The 15700-nt window shown below is 48.0% G+C and overlaps 1 protein-coding gene across 3 annotated transcripts in view; it reads left to right on the top strand.

Annotated features, from left to right (window-relative positions):
- KSR2 (kinase suppressor of ras 2) overlaps positions 1–15700 on the top strand; it is a 445437-nt gene that overhangs the window by 338681 nt on the left and 91056 nt on the right. For 2 of the 3 annotated variants that reach the window (XM_086681797.1, XM_086681798.1), the window contains exons 8-9: positions 4538–4605; positions 7467–7585. In XM_086681797.1, coding sequence (XP_086537923.1) covers positions 4538–4605; positions 7467–7585 — 187 coding nt within the window. Of the gene's footprint in view, positions 1–4537; positions 4606–7403; positions 7586–15700 lie in introns of all 3 variants that reach the window. The other variant, XM_086681799.1, reaches the window with a different exon arrangement.

Below are 15700 nucleotides of genomic sequence, written 5' to 3'. Positions count from 1 at the left end.
CTCCTGCTTCAGAGTGCTGCCCACGACAGTGACCCGGCTTCTCCACACCTGCACGTCACCATTCCAGCTGTGCTCGTTAGAGAAGACTCGTAGGCGGGAGAGGCAGAAAGGAAAAATTTCTTTCTGGAAGCTTCCAGGGCAGAATCAAGCGATTTCAAACAGCAGTGAGTGCAGAAACTTCTCGGTTCCACTCTCATTTGGCATCAGCGGATTCCCCAGCTCAGGGCTTCCCAAGCATCAGTCTGACCTATCCCGGCTGTGACGGCCTCCAGTGGCTTCCTGGGGCCTGCAGAATCAAATACAGACGGCTCGCCAGGGTTGCGGGGGGCCCTGTCCGTGTCTTCCTCCCCTTCCTTGTGTCTTTATCGCTTTGTGGTTCTCTTCGGCCTCATTGGCCTTTAACCTCTGACCCCTGAACCCACCAGCTTGTTCCTGCCCCCCACTTCTGCACCGGCCGGAAGCCCTTCCTTCTCACTTCTATACCCTCCATCCGGTTTCCCTGAATGATTTTTTTCTTCCATCTCAACACACCTGCAATGATCTGATATTTGTTTACGTGGTTTTTATCCCTCCCCGTAAGCATAGCGGCTTCATCTGCCCTGTTCCCGGCATGTCCCCAGGACCTGGGGCCCAGTAGGCCCTGTTAAGTGTTTGCAGAATGAATGAAGGGCTAGTTGCACATTCCCTGGAGCTTCGAACTAGGGTTTGGATGCAATACCAATGACCTCCAGGGGAACTGGGACTTGAGAGTCCAGGGAGCTTTAGAAAAGAAAAAGACATGGGGTGCCTGGGTGGCTCAGTCGGTTAAGCGTCCGACTTCGGCTCAGGTCATGATCTCGCGGTTTGTGAGTTCGAGCCCCGCGTCGGGCTCTGGGCTGATGGCTCAGAGCCTGGAACCTGTTTCCGATTCTGTGTCTCCCTCTCTCTGCCCCTCCCCTGCTCATGCTCTGTCCCTCTTCCTCAAAAATAAACATTCAAAAAATTTAAAAAAAGGAAAGAAAAGAAAAAGACAAATTTGCAGTAAGGTGGGATTTTTATTATCCTTGTGAGGTCAGGCAACTGTAGGGGAAGAGCAAAGTGACATCTTAGGCTTGTCTCAAAGGAGGACATTTTGATTGTGCTGGTTAGAGATCCTAGGAACCTTCCCACTTATTCACCCCACCCCCAAGATGTAAAGGAAGAAGAATGAAGGTTTTACAGGCATCTGCGTGAGGTTAGAGCTGGGCTCGGGACTTCTGTCTGTTACTGGCTATTTGACCTTCAGCAAGTTATCCAAGTTTGCCAAGCCTCAGTTTTTCACTCTGTAAAATGGGGATAACAATAGTTCCTACTTTTTATTCTTTTTTTTTTTTTTTTGAGGTGGGGAAGGGCAGAGAGAGAAAGGGAGAGAGAGAATCCCAACCAGGCTCCGTGCATGGAACCCAATGCAGGGCTCTCTCCCAGGACTGTGAGATCAGGACCTGAGCCAAAATCAAGAGTCAGATGCTTAACTGACTGAGCCACCCTGGTCCCCCTAGTTCCTACTTTTTAGGATTGATATGAGGATTAAATAAATTGCGTAAAGCCCGGGGGCATTTCGTGGCTCATCACAAGCACTTGTTCTCAGAGCTTGTACCTCTTTTTTCTTTTTTAGTATTTTTTTTGGGGGAGAGCGCAGGTTGGGGAGGGGCAGAGGGGGTGGGGACAGAGGAGCTGAAGCAGGCTCTGTACTGACAGTCTGACAGCAGTGAGCCCAATGTGGGGCTCGAACCAGTGAACTGTGAGATCATGACCTGAGCTAAAGTCAGACACTCAACTGACCGAGCCATCCAGGTGCCCCCCAGTAGCACCTCTTAATGCTTTTCAATCATCTTAGACTTTTAGGGGCCAAGAGCTGCCACTTTTTTTGACAGTTCTCAATTGTCTAAGCTAATTTGTCCCGAATTGATTCAGTCATTCGCTCACGACCCTGTCATGATTTTGTCATATGTATGTAGCAGCTTTCCTTTTATTTATTTACTATTTATGGCCTTTTAAATTTCAATACATTTATTTAAGGATGGAAATGTGTCTTATTACCATGGGTGGAAAATCAGCATCACTTCCATTAACATAAGGCAACCAGGAAAAAAAAATGGAAAAATGGAAAAATAAATTTATTTATTTTTTTAATGTTTATTTATTTTTGAGAGAGAAAGAGAGAGAGAGACAGAGCACAAGCAGGGGAGGGGCAGAGAGAGAGACATACACAGAATCCGAAGCAGGCTCCAGGCTCTGAGCTGTCAGCACAGAGCCTGATGCGGGGCTCGAACTCACAGACCACGAGATCATGACCTCTGAGCCGAAGTCGGACTCTTAACTGACTGAGCCACGCAGGCGCCCCGGAAAAATAAATGTATTACATTTCCTGTGGATACTGTCGCCTGTCCAAATCTGGGACTGGGCTTAGCATGTGGTAGAGAGATATAAAGATGTGTTAGCACCAGAGAGTTCCCCGATGCAGTCAGAGAGGAGATTTGGAGACGGACTAATGTTCTTACCATGTGATCTGGCATTGTTCCATGCTGCCTGCATTCCCCCCCACCCCCCACCCCCTGCTCCGCTTCATCCCTGCACTCCTGGAGGCCTCAGGGCTACCCTTTCCATATGAGAGAGGAATTCAGTGCCCTATTAGGGCCCAAAAGACTGAAGACAAAAAAATAATTGGGCAAATGTGCATAGACATTCCAAAACAATCAATTAGACCAGTGGTTCTCACACATGAGCACATATCACGCTCAGGTGGAGGGCTTGTTCCAAACATGTTAACTGCATTTCAGCTCTGGAGTCTCAGATCCATCAATCCGGGGTCGGGGGGGGGGTCCCAGAAATTGGCATTTCTGAAAAGTTCCTGGATGGTGCCGATGTGACTGGTCTCAGGACTCCACTTTGAGAACCACTGAGCTAGACTAATTGGGGGAGTCAAAGTTGAGTCTATGACTGGGTGTTGAGACCATTCTGTTAAAGAGAACTGTCAAATCCCTAGAGAGGAAGAAGGTCGAGGGCAAATCTAAAGCTCCTGTGCCTCTCTGTGTATTTTAATATTAAACCTCTGAGCAGGCTAAGGGTGTCTTCTGGCAAAGATGTTGGCTGTTGGAAGTTAGGCTGGCGTGCACAGAAATGATAAAGGAACCCAAAAGGATGCAGGTGGGGTACCCACAGCATCTGCCACAGCGTATATCTTTCCTACTGACATAAAACTCTAAACGGAAAAGACAAAGCCAGGTCAAAATTACTTGGGGTTTCTATTATCTATTATCCTTTTGAAGTCTGGTAACTCTTTGGGGGAGAGGAAGGTGACATTGCCTCAAAGTAGGACATTTTGACTCTAAACTCTTCGTACGTCTAAAACCGAATAGCTGTTACTGATCTCATCCTAAGGGGAAGCCATGGTTAGCTGTGTCCTGTTGCTTGAGGCTTTAAGAAAAACGAGAAACCACCTTTGGCACCACTGACCTGAGGTTTCTGCCAGGAAAGCTCAGTTAATCTGTTTTTCCATCTGTAAAATGGGAATGATAATAATATCCATTGTGTAAGGTTGTTATAAAGGTCCAATGACATAGTGTATGTAATATGTTTAGTGCCATGGTTGCCAGGTGAATTTACAAGAAAACAGTGGAAGATTATTAGGATTGGATGATGACGATGACAGTAAAGATTAAAAATACAGACCAAAAGTGGAAATACCTTTCAAAGCATAAAGTCCAAGTGGACATGGTTGGTGAAAGAGTTGCTACCCACTCTGAACCACCCAGGACTGACCTGTGAGGGGAATGGCAACAGACTCTCTTCAGAGTTGATTTCCTAGGTGCCAAGGAGATACTTTAGCTGCCCTATCTCATCTCAGATTTTTGTATCCACAGCTTCTAGAGATTTCTAAACCACCAAGGCAGCACATCCATCTATTCATCCATCTACCTACCCACCCACCCATTCATCCATCCATTCATCTATCCATCCATCCATCCAACCACCATGTGTCCATCCACTCATCCATCTATCCATCCTTCCATCCGTCCATCCACCCACCCATCCATCCACCCACTCAGCCACGATTCCATCTACCCACCATTCCATCCATCCATCCAACCACCATCCGTCTACCCATTCATCCATCCTTCCATCCGTCCATCCACCCACCCATCCATCCACCCACTCAGCCACGATTCCATCTACCCACCATTCCATCCATCCATCCAACCACCATCCGTCTACCCATTCATCCATCCATCCATCCATCCATCCATCCATCCTTCCATCCGTCCATCCACCCACCCATGCATCCACCCACTCAGCCACGATTCCATCTACCCACCATTCCATCCATCCATCCAACCACCATCCGTCTACCCATTCATCCATCCATCCATCCATCCATCCATCCATCCATCCATCCACCAACCCATCCACCCACCCATCCATCCACCCATCCACCCACTCCCCCACCAGTCCATCCACCCACCCACCCAGCCTCCCAGCCACCCATCTTTCCATCCTTCTCTGTCTTTCTCTCTCTCAGGTTAAAGTGCCACAACAAATGCACCAAAGAAGCCCCACCCTGTCATCTCCTGATCATCCACAGAGGAGGTAAGTATTTAACACTTGGTGCCCTAGGGGTAGGGTGGCGCAGGGGCTCCTGCAGGCCCTCTGAGATAGCTGTCCCATCCAGGCCATTTCTGTGTACCTCTTAATCCCCCGATATTTGCCAATTTTTTCCTTTCTGTTGCTCTTCTTCCTGCCATCTGTCCCCTTCATCCATTCCCTGTGCCTGTTCTCCCTGTTCCTTGCCCCGCTCCTGGTCTCTCTGATACTTTAGTCCCCAGATTTATCTCCCCCTTCCTAACTCTTCTTCTCTCATTCTTGTCTGCTCTCCTAATTTCCACTCTCCTCTCTTTCCCCGCTAATCTCATTGCTTTTCCTTCCCCCTTAAAAAGAGTGCTGGCTGAGTGTTTCCTCTCACGTGCTCTCTAGACTGGGTCATTTGGCCCTGCAGAGGTGAGCATGGGAAGGGTCGGGCTTGGGTCTGTTGGTTCTGGGCCATCTGTGTTCTGTCCCCTGGGGCTCTGGGAGTGTCCTGGCCAACCTGTCCAAGCAGCGAGGTAACAGCTGCCCTTGGGAGAGCCGTGGCCAGCCTTGTATCTTGCACAAAAAGCAAGACCAATTTAGTGCGAAGGAAAGACTAGAAGGAAAGGCTTTTCCCTACCTGCCAGGGACTCAACTGGGGAAACCTTGTAGTCCAGCTTTCAAAATAGTTCCCCTGATTCTTGTCTCATGGGGGAGTTATCTCTGGCTTCTGTTATCTACGTTACAATTCATTCACCAGGGGACTCTCTGGGCCTGTGCTGTTCAATACAGTAGCTGCTAACCACACCTGGCTATTTAGATTTAGATTAATTTAAATGAAATAAAAATAAAAATTCCATTATTCTGTCACACCAGCTACGTTTTAAGGGCTCAGTAGCCACAGGTGGTGGCTACCATATTGGATAGTGCAGACAAGCAACACTTTCATCATCACAGAAAGTTCTGTTGGATATCACTGGTTCTGACCTCTGCTATTCAACGTACAGGAGACCTACTGAATCAAAATCTGCATTTTTAACTGAATCTGTGGGCAGTTCCTCTGCCCCTTAAGAGGCAAGACTCTAGGGTACAAGTTGCAAACTCAGGTACCTTCCAGGGCCAAACCAGGATTCTAAATAAGAGAAGGTGGCCAGGTGGGGCCATGCAAAGTGGAAGGGGAGCCCAGGAACCATCTAGAGAGGACAGCCACTCCAGCAATGATAGAAACAACATGGACCTGAATTTTTCTCATGTTTCAAAGAAAAGCCCAAATAGTTGTATTATTTTCAGATATTAGCGACTTATTACAGTTTTAAAATTCTTGCTGGCCAATTCCCTGCCCTCCCACCCTCCCATCTATAGGTTGGCTGGAGCCTTGGAGCCGATGTTGAGGTACACAACCTGCTGATGTGAGATGGAGTCCCTCCTTGTCCCTGCTATGCCCCTCCCAGCTCCCCTGGCCTTGGTCAATGCACGCTCCAGGGAATCTGCCCCGATTTAGAATGAGCCCAAGGGAAACTCAAACAAGGAAGCAAATTGCTGCCGAAAGTCTTGGGATGTGTTCCAAAGCCATTGGGCCGTTGGTTTTCGATGATCTTTGCATTGCTTACCTCCACAAGGGGAGGAAATTGCACGGGAAGGAAAAGTCTTCAGCCCTCCTGCCCCTTCCCACCCATCCTTAATTAAGAACCATCTGTTCCTTGCACAACTGTATATGCTCAGTGAGGCTATTTTTTAAAGCTGAATTCTCACAGCTCTTGACCCCTTGTCTTGCTTGGGTCAGCTTCACTGGGGAAACCACCTCCTAGTGGTCTTTGCTGGAGTCCAACTCCCATGTGGAGACCAGAACCAGCCAGCTGCAAGGTGACCCGCTTCCAGAAGCTGACACCTGAAGAAAGGCTCCCTACATGCTGCCTTCATGGCCGTACCCCCTTTGCTCAGAGGCAGCAGGTGCCCATACATGCAAAGCCAGTGGAACTTGCCAGAAGTCCTCCAGCGTCTTGCTTTCCCCCCATCCCCCACCCTTGTTGGTAGGAAGTTTAAAATATAGTTGGTTTCCATGGAGATGGCAGCTCAGGCTAAGCAGAAAAATTAAATTCCTGGGTCAGTCCAAAGCTTTAACTTCTCCACCAACACTGCCCCCCCTCCCCCCGCAACACAAAACAGCTAACAAGTCACACTGCCAGGCATCAGATTTGAATTTGAGCTCCTCAATTTGCCCCTCCCTGTGGTCCCTATAAGAAGTGATAATACGAGAGGGGTGACGGGAAGAGAAGCTTGGATGACGTCGTTTGGATTTATTTAGCATCAGCTGTGTGCCCAGCTTTTTGTGCGGCTTCAGGGAGGACATTGAGGGGAGGTCTGCAGATAGTAAGCCTTCCTTTCAGGGATCCCTGTGGCCTTGTTTAGGACAAACGTGTTTTGACACGCAGCAGGCTGCCCGGGCCTGAGAAATCCCACAAATGACGAAAGAGGATCCCGACACAAAGGTTAGATGGAGGCAAGGACAGGTGGTCATTCTGAGCTTATCCATTGATTGTAGATCTTAAGGAATCAGGAACCTCTTGTATTTCACAGGAGGGTCAATTCTGAAATGATGCCCACGTGAAACAATTATGGTATCGAAAACAAATGGATAGCTTCGGCTTCATTATCAAGATGTACAGTTGTCAAGTCATTTCTTAACAACATAAACATTCTAGAAAGCACAGAGGACACCTGATCTTAACGCCATGACCTGACAACTATCGTTTTTGGAGGATTCCCTTCCCATCCTGGGGGCAGGCCTTCGAGATGGGGTCTGAGCTAGGCTTTCCTGGCAGAACGGTTTAACACGAAGCGGTACTTAAACTCCCAAATTGCTGTTTTTACCCCTACGGATCCAGCAAGGTTAGTCCGGACAGAGTCCGTCCCGTGTGACATCAACAACCCTCTACGAAAGCCACCCCGGTATTCGGACCTGCACATCAGCCAGACGCTCCCCAAAACCAACAAGATCAGCAAGGTGAGGGCGGGGTCCTGCTGGGTCGGGGTCTGCTGGGGCTGCCGCTGCCTGGGAGGGGCGGGGAGGGGGGCTTGAGCGAATTGCTCTGGAAACCCTCACCTCCCAGCCCACCTGGGCTCTCCTCGCTCCATGTGGTTTGTGTAAGGAAAGCTTAGGGGGCATCCAGCCCTCCGTGGAGAGTGAGTGTGCCAGAAATCTGTCTTAATTTAGAGAGAGGGCACACGGAAATGAGAATGAATGAATGTGTCGAGGAGGGAGCAGTAGGGATTGCGGGAGAGTCTAAGCAGGATTCCTGAGTGATCCAGACCCAGCTCCCTTTGCTCTGTGAGATGTTTTGCCAACCTGCCGGAATTAACCTTGCAGATGGCTGGGTTGACATATCTGTTGAATCGGACCACCGAGGGACGGAAGACTGTTTTTTGAGCTCCTGCTAGAGACTAGATAGATGGATATGTGGGGGGTGGGGGGGGGGAGGCAAGCTCTGAGCCTCAGTCAGTTTGATTGACTTCTGGCTGGTCCTCAGATGGTCAGCCTCTCTATGCACCTGTCCACTGTGGCATGGAAATTTCCAGCGTGATTTCCATGTGTTTGGTCTGTTGGTTGGACTGCACCAGAACCTTCCCAGGGACACTTGCAGCCTTATGGTGGGAGGCAAAGCCTGCACGTGCCAACAGGTGATTTCTCAAACTCCCCAGTGCTTCTGTGCACCGTGTTGAAGGTGGGTAAAGTGCAAATCAATCCAAGCGTGTGGGAAGTCACCACCTGTGTTCAGGACCCAGATGAGCGTCACGATGGCTCGGTGACCTCTCACTGGCAAGGCTCTGTCTAGCTTCTCTGCATAAGGCTGGAGAGAGTATTGCTTCTCCCCAGTCCATCCTCCAGACAGCAGCCAGAGTGATTCCTAATGAATGCAATTTGAATCCTGTCCCCCTCTGCCTCAAAACCACCCAGTGGCTCTTTACTGCATTGAGAAAACAAATCAAGCTCCTTCTGCAGTCTGCAAGACCGTGCCTAATTTGGTCCCTCGCTCCGTCTGTGACCTCCCCTTGTACGTCTCCCCACCAAAGCCCATATGTTCTTTCTCTCACACACTATCACCCACTGTTTTTACTACTAGCTCTCAGCCATTCACCATCTGGCTCCTTGTGGCGTCATCTAAGCAGTTGAGAGCTTGGCCTCTGAAGGCAGGCGAACCTTGCAGTCAGCCCTGGCTTCTCCCACTTACTAGCGGTGAGCCTCAGGGCAGGCCACTAATTTCTCTTGGCCTCAGTTTTCCTGTATATGAAATGGGTACGTTCCAGTTATCTACTGCTGCACAGCAAAGCCCCTCAAACTTAGTGGAGCACGACAGCCTTTTAATTATGTTCCTGGAAACTGTGGGGACTGAACTGGGAAAACTTACACAGCTGGGGCTGGAATCTTCTAGAGCAGAGATTGGCACACTATGGCTCACAGGCCAAACCAGCCCAGCACCTGCACCTGTTTTTGTGAATAAAGTTATATTGGCATGAGCCACACCCATATTGTCCACAGCTGCTTTCACACTATGATTGAGAATTGAGTGGTTCCAACGGGGACCACATGGCTCACAAAGCCTAAAATATTTGCTATTTGGCCATGTTAAGAAAAAGCATGCCAGCCTCTGAGCTAGAGTCGTCATCAGTCACCTGTCTAGTGTCTGCCTGTGGTGCATCAGAGACCGGGTTCAGCGGAGACCCAGCGGAAGCATCTACATGCGGACTTGCCTTATGGTTTGGGCTTCCTCACAATATGGCGGCTTCAGGGTGCTCGGGCTTCTCACCTGGCAGCTCAGGGCTTGACGAGCAACTGAGCAACAAGGCAGAAGTTGCCTGGGCTTTTGTAACTTAGCATTACCTTGGTGTGTTGTCTTGACTTGTCACTAGCCAAGGATCGGTAGTATCAGTTCTGCTCTGTCATACTGATGGGGGCTGTCGCGTTCCTGCTCAGATTCAAGGGGAAGAGGCATAGAAACCACCTGCCGATGGGAGGAGTCCAAGGAATTTGAGGCCACGTTTTAAAATGTCCACGGTGGCTATAATAAGAGCACCAGCCTCAGAGAGTTGTCTTGGGGATGAAATGAAGTAATCCACATACAAGCATCTAGTACGGTTCATGGCACATGTTAAGCATCCAGAAAATTCTAGATACTGTTTTCAGCTTAAATCTTGGGTTTCCAATCCAGATCTTAGGTCGGGTCCACTTTTTCTTTGTTATTTGCATAAGATACGTATAGGTCTCTAGAAGAAGGGATCTCCACCTCTGGGGGTGCTTAGGAGGCTCAAATGGTACGGTTCCTAAGAAGTAACTGTGCATGTCTAGAGAACCCATCCTTTTCTTTGTGACATCTTAGGGGGCGAGCTGCTCAGAGCATCTCGAGACCTTCCTCTCTGGCTTTGCCAGCATACTGAGCCTCTTGATCAGATGGGACAGAAACACGGGTCAGCTAGATCAGTGACTGTGACATTGTTCTGCTTGTCTGCCAGCGGGAGAATTTGATAAGAGAAATAAATTAACCTCTATTTAGAAAGCAGCTTTGACTTGAAGGTGGACAGGATCTATCACAGGGCCGGGTTATTTTTTCCTCTCTTTCTCTTCTCACTGGCTTCACACAGATTCTTTTTGTCAGGCAATGATGTGGTTAGTGCAATAGATTTCTGAGCCAATTTGGTCTGAAGGCTTCCTTTTCATTGCTCTGTCTCCTCTCCTGTCTGGCTCAGTCAATCCAACTTCACAAAAGCCCAGCTTTTTCTCCCGACGTAATGGTTAGTTAGAGTGTGCGTTTTGGAGTCAGAAGGCCCAGCCTTCGAACTTCGTTCCTTCACTGACTGTGTGGTCATAGCAAGCTCTCTCTACCTTGGTTCCTTCCCCTCCTCCCCCATTAAAGGGGCAGCACAATAGCAGCTATGACTGGGACTATGGAAAGGAGTAGATGCAGTGATAGGCGTCAAGGATTTAGTCTGACCCTGGATGGTCAGGGCAGGGAATGGCTTGATGGGGGAAAGAGGAACGGAAGGAGGAAGAGGAGGCAGAAAGAGGAAGAGGGAGGAGGGGGAGGGGGAGGAGGCAGAGGAGAAGAAGAAACGGCAGTATCTGCCAGCTCCTTGGGGGACCAGGCTATAGCCCTTGTCCCTCCAGGTCAAGGCATCAGAACCCCATCTGCAGTGGTGTCCAAGGCTGAAGATGTACCTGCTGTAGTGACGCTATTCAAAATGGCTGCGTGCCGGCTTGCCCTTTCCAGTTGGCCTTGCACTCGGGCCAGCTCCATGGACCTCCAGCAGGACCGTGGATCACTGTCCTGTTCTTCCATCATGATTGTGACTCAGCTGCTCTTCTTGGGTCTGCTCCAGTCTGTTACTGCTGACTGGTCTCATCCTCTACCTTCCCCTCTTCTCCATGTCATTGCTTCTGCCTCCATGTATTTCTCATAACCTTGGCTTCTTTGTTTTCTGGCCTGTCGTGGCTCTTCTGTTCTCTTTGAACCTCATCTCGTCTCTGCCTGTGCGCCTGATGCTGTTGGCCAGCTCATCTTTTCATTCCATATCATGGTCATGGGCCAGCTGCCATCTTGTTTGGACCTGTGGTCCTGTGTTGGGGGTGGGCCGTGGAGGTCACAAGACAAGTGTGGTTGTTTAGGACTGTCTGTTCACCACAGTCTATTGGGTTGGAGGGTAGGGACAGTTTCCTTAGGAAAAGTCCATGAGAGAGGCAGTTACCGTCACCACCATGTCCAGATCAGTGCTCAACTGGGTGGAATGGAATGGGAACATGGGAGATAAGCATGCTTTTGTTCAATTCCCAGAGTCAGATGTGAGTTTCTTGTGACTTGGGACAACCTTGTGCTTCTGCTGCTGGGCTGGGGGTAAGGACCCAGGCCACTAACTCTCTGTATGACACCAGTAAGTCACTCCCCCTCTCCGAGTCCCAGTGTCCCCATCTACAGAATAAGGATTTGGACTGGGAGGTCTCTGAAGGATGTTTCTGTATCTTAGCTGTGCTCTGAAAGAGGAATTATGCCACTAGCCCTTCCTGGAATGATCTGATTTGAGTTTGAGTTTCCCTCGATGGAATGCAACCTCCCGTTGCTGGTCCCATTGGGCCATAGATCTCGGTCTGACCCAAAGAAGGAATTTCCCCTCCTGTTGTAGCAATTTGGCCAAGGAATGTGGGCACCATATGCAGCTGTCTCTTGAGATGATTCTGTTTATTCACATCAGCCCTGAGCTACAGAGATGAGAAAGACCTAAATCCTTCCCTCAAGGAGGTAGAGATAATTCCTTGCTCCATAAATGCAATTCCTCATTCCAATCCTCCTTCTTTTCTGTTAATTCACTCATTCATATAACACTTATTACTACCTCTTATGCTTTTGTTTCTGTGCTAAGTTCTGCAGATTCCAAGATGAATAAGACACCATCTAGTAGGAAGAGATATACCTTTCCCTCCCTCTCTCCTTCTCTCCATACCTCCAAGTCTCCCTCCCTTCATTTCTTTCTTGTTTTCCTTCATCTAGCACCCATCTATTTAAGGACCACACTGTGGCTGGGAATATGGAGCTCCCAGCCTAGAGGGCAAAACAGACAAGTAGGCTGAGAAGCGACTGGGTAGAAGCAGCTGAAGCCGAGTGAGTGGGAAGAGCCAGCACCAGGAGTGAATGATGTGCTTGACCTGGTGGAGCAGGGGGTCAGAGGAACTTCCCAGAGGAGGGGAGCTGTGAACTGTGTCTTCTAGGCAGACTAGGGATGGACAGATATTCCAAGTGAAAATAACAGCATGTTCCAAGCCTTGAAGATGTGAAGTGGCCTGGTTGGTGTTGGGGACTGTGAGCCCCCTCATCCAGCAATAATGTAGCACCCCTACCTGATGAGGTAGGGTCAGTGGAAGCCTAGTGGAGAGTCAGAACTTTTACCACCACCCAAATAATGAGTCTACTCTGTTGTGCTTGGTGTCAGTGAAGGCTACATGGGGAATGGTAATAGTACCTCTTAGTAGAAATAGTACCTCTCCCAGAAAGTGCGTGTCAGTGGAGGCCTATGAAGGGGCTGGAATTCCCACCCCACCCAGCAACAATTAGGAGCCCCTCCTGTCCTCCGGTGCCGACAGAGGCAGAGGGCCTAGGCATCTGGCCCTACCTGGGAATAATAAGACAGCACACGCCCTCTTCCCTGCTAGGGCAGGATCACGGGAAGCCAGCTAAAGCCAAAGGTTTAAGTAAGACCCAGAGTCTCACAACTTAATACCCAGATGTCCAGGCTTCAGTGAAAAATCACTTGTCACACCAAGAGCCAGAAAGATCTCAAACTGAATGAAAAAAGGCAACCCATAGATGCCAACACTGAGACAAGTGAGATTTCAGAATTATCTGACAGAGATTGTTAGAGCAGTCATAAAACTATTTCAGCAAACAATTACAAATACTCTTGAAACACACGAAAAAGTAGGAAATCACTGCAAAGAAATACAAAGTCTCAGCAAATGAATAGAAGATATAAAGAGGATCCATATGGAAATTTCAGAACATATAACTCGGAAATGCAATAATTAAAAGTAAAAACTCAGTGGGGAGACTCGGTGACAGAATGGAGGGACAGAGGAAAGAATATGTGAGCTTGAAGATACAACAGTATAAATTACACAGTCTGGATAACAGAAAGACAATTGACTAAAAAAAAAAAAATGAGTAGGACCTCAGGGACCCTTGGGACAATAATAAAAGGTCCAACATTGCTGTCATCAGAGTGCTGAAGGAAAGAATAAAGAGGGCAGGGCTGAAAAAATTCTCCAAGAAATGATGGGTAAAAACTTCTCAAAATGGGCAAAAGACATAAACCCCTGTTCCTGTTTTTCTGATTTAGAAGCATACCATGTTCATGGATTGGAAGATGCAACATAGTTAGGATGTCAGTTCTCCTCAAAATTGATGCCCAATTCCTATCAAAATCCCAGCAAAATATTTTTTTTTGTAGATGAAGACAAAATTATTCTAAATGTTATATGAAAAGGCAAAGGAACTTGAATAACTAAAAACAGTTTTGAAAAAGAATAACGTGGGAGGAATCAGTCTGCCCAATTTCAAAGCTTATTATATAGTTAACAGTAATCAAGACCAAAGAGGATATACAGATGGCAAGTAAACACATGAAAAGATGTTCAATATCATTAGCCATTAAAATGCAAATTAAAACTACTGTGAAATGTCACTGTACTATCAGAATGGCTAAAATAAAAAATAGTGACAATACCAAACATTGGCTAGGATGCAGAGAAAATCAGTCACTCATACATTGTTGGTGTAAAATAGTGTACCCATTCTGGAGAATGGTTTTCGCATCTTCTTTAAAAACTAAACATGACTGGGGTGCCTGGGTGGCTTAGTCAGTTGGGCAGTCAACTTCGGCTCAGGTCATGATCTCGCAGTTCATGAGTTCAAGCCTCCTGTCGGGCTCTGTGCTGACAGCTCGGAGCCTGGAGCCTGTTTTGGATTCTGCATCTCCTCTTCTCTGCCTCTCCCCCCACTCACTCTCTGTCTCTCTCTCAGAAATACATAAACATTAAAATATAAAAATACAAAAATACAAAACTGAAACTAAGCATGGCAGTTAATATGCTGTCAAGGAATTGCACTCCTGGGCATTTATCCCAGAGAAATAAACATTTGTTCGTACAAAACCTATACCTGAATGTTCATAGAAGCTTTATCCACAGTAGCCACAGAGGGGAAACAACCCAGCTGTCCTTCAATGGGCGAATGGTCACACACACTGTGGTACATCCATGTGATGAAATACTACTCAGCCATCAAAAGGAACAAACTATTGATATATTCAACAACTTGGATGCATCTCCAGATAGTTTTTCTGAGTGGTGAAAAAAAAGCGCCAATCCAAAAAGGTTCCATACTGGATGATTCCATGCACAGAGCATTCTTGAAATGACAAAATTATAGAAATGGGGAACAGATTAGTGGTGCCATGGGTTAAAGATGGGAGGGAGGCATGTGAGGAGACAGAGAAGGAAGTGGGGTGGCTATAAAAGCACAACATGAGGGGTCCCTGGGGTGGTGGAAATGTTCTGTATGTGGACTGTATCCGCTCGCCATCTGTGTTGTGATATTGTGCTATCATTTTGCAAGATGCAAACATCAGAGAAAGCTGGTGAAGCCTGCATGAGATCTCCCTTACTTCTTTTTTTGAAAAACAATTTATTTATTTTTGAGAGAGACAGAATGCAAGTGGGGGAGAGGCAGAGAGAGGGAGACACAGAATCCAAAGCAGGTTCCAGGCTTTGAGCTGTCAGCACAGAGCCTGATGCGGGACTCAAACTCACAAACCTCAAGATCATGACCTGAACTGAAGTTGGACGCTCAACTGACTGAGCCACCCAGGCACCCCAGATCTCTACTACTTCTTAAAACTGCGTATGGGGGCACCTGAGTGGCCCAGTCAAGCGTCCAACTCTTGGTTTTGGCTCAGGTCATGATCTCATGGTTCATGAGATCAAGCCCCACGTTGGGCTCTGTGCTGACAGCTGAGAGCCTGCTTGGAATTCTCTCTCTACAACCCCCCCCCCCCCATAAATAAACTTTAAAGAAACTGCATGTGAATCCACAGTTATCCCAAATAAAAAGCTCAATTGCAAATTATGTCGTCAACATAATCACAACCATTGGTTGACAACAAAGTGCCTCAGCCCAGTGGGAGGGGTGTAGGTACATTCATAACCTCATTGAAACTTCACAGCGGACCCAGCAGGTGGGTGTTCTTAGCCCGTGTGAGGGACAAGGAGAGACCGAAATTCCCAGAAGTGAAGTCACTTACTTGGAGGCAGGGGGAGTGAGTGGGCTCTGGGAGGGTGACATCACAGCATAGGCACCCATTGGGCATCTGATGGAGAATGCCTGTTTCCTGTCCCCCTTCTTGCCCTCCTATGCTGGTTGGTGTTTCTCACACTGACTCTGGAGTTTGGCAGGTAAACGTACCTGTTGTAAAATAACCAGGTCCTACAAAACCATCCCCAGGCACCCGGAACCTGTCAGAGTGATGGAACTCTGAGTAATAGAGGGACCAAGTGACCACTGTCTTGTGAGTGGACAGATTA

Source organism: Puma concolor, chromosome D3 (genome assembly GCF_028749965.1).
Source record: "Puma concolor isolate L17-30 chromosome D3, mPumCon1.1.hap2, whole genome shotgun sequence".
Lineage (NCBI taxonomy): Eukaryota > Metazoa > Chordata > Mammalia > Carnivora > Felidae > Puma > Puma concolor.
Note: the sequence above shows the minus strand (reverse complement) of the source record. Positions and strands in the feature narration are given on the sequence as shown.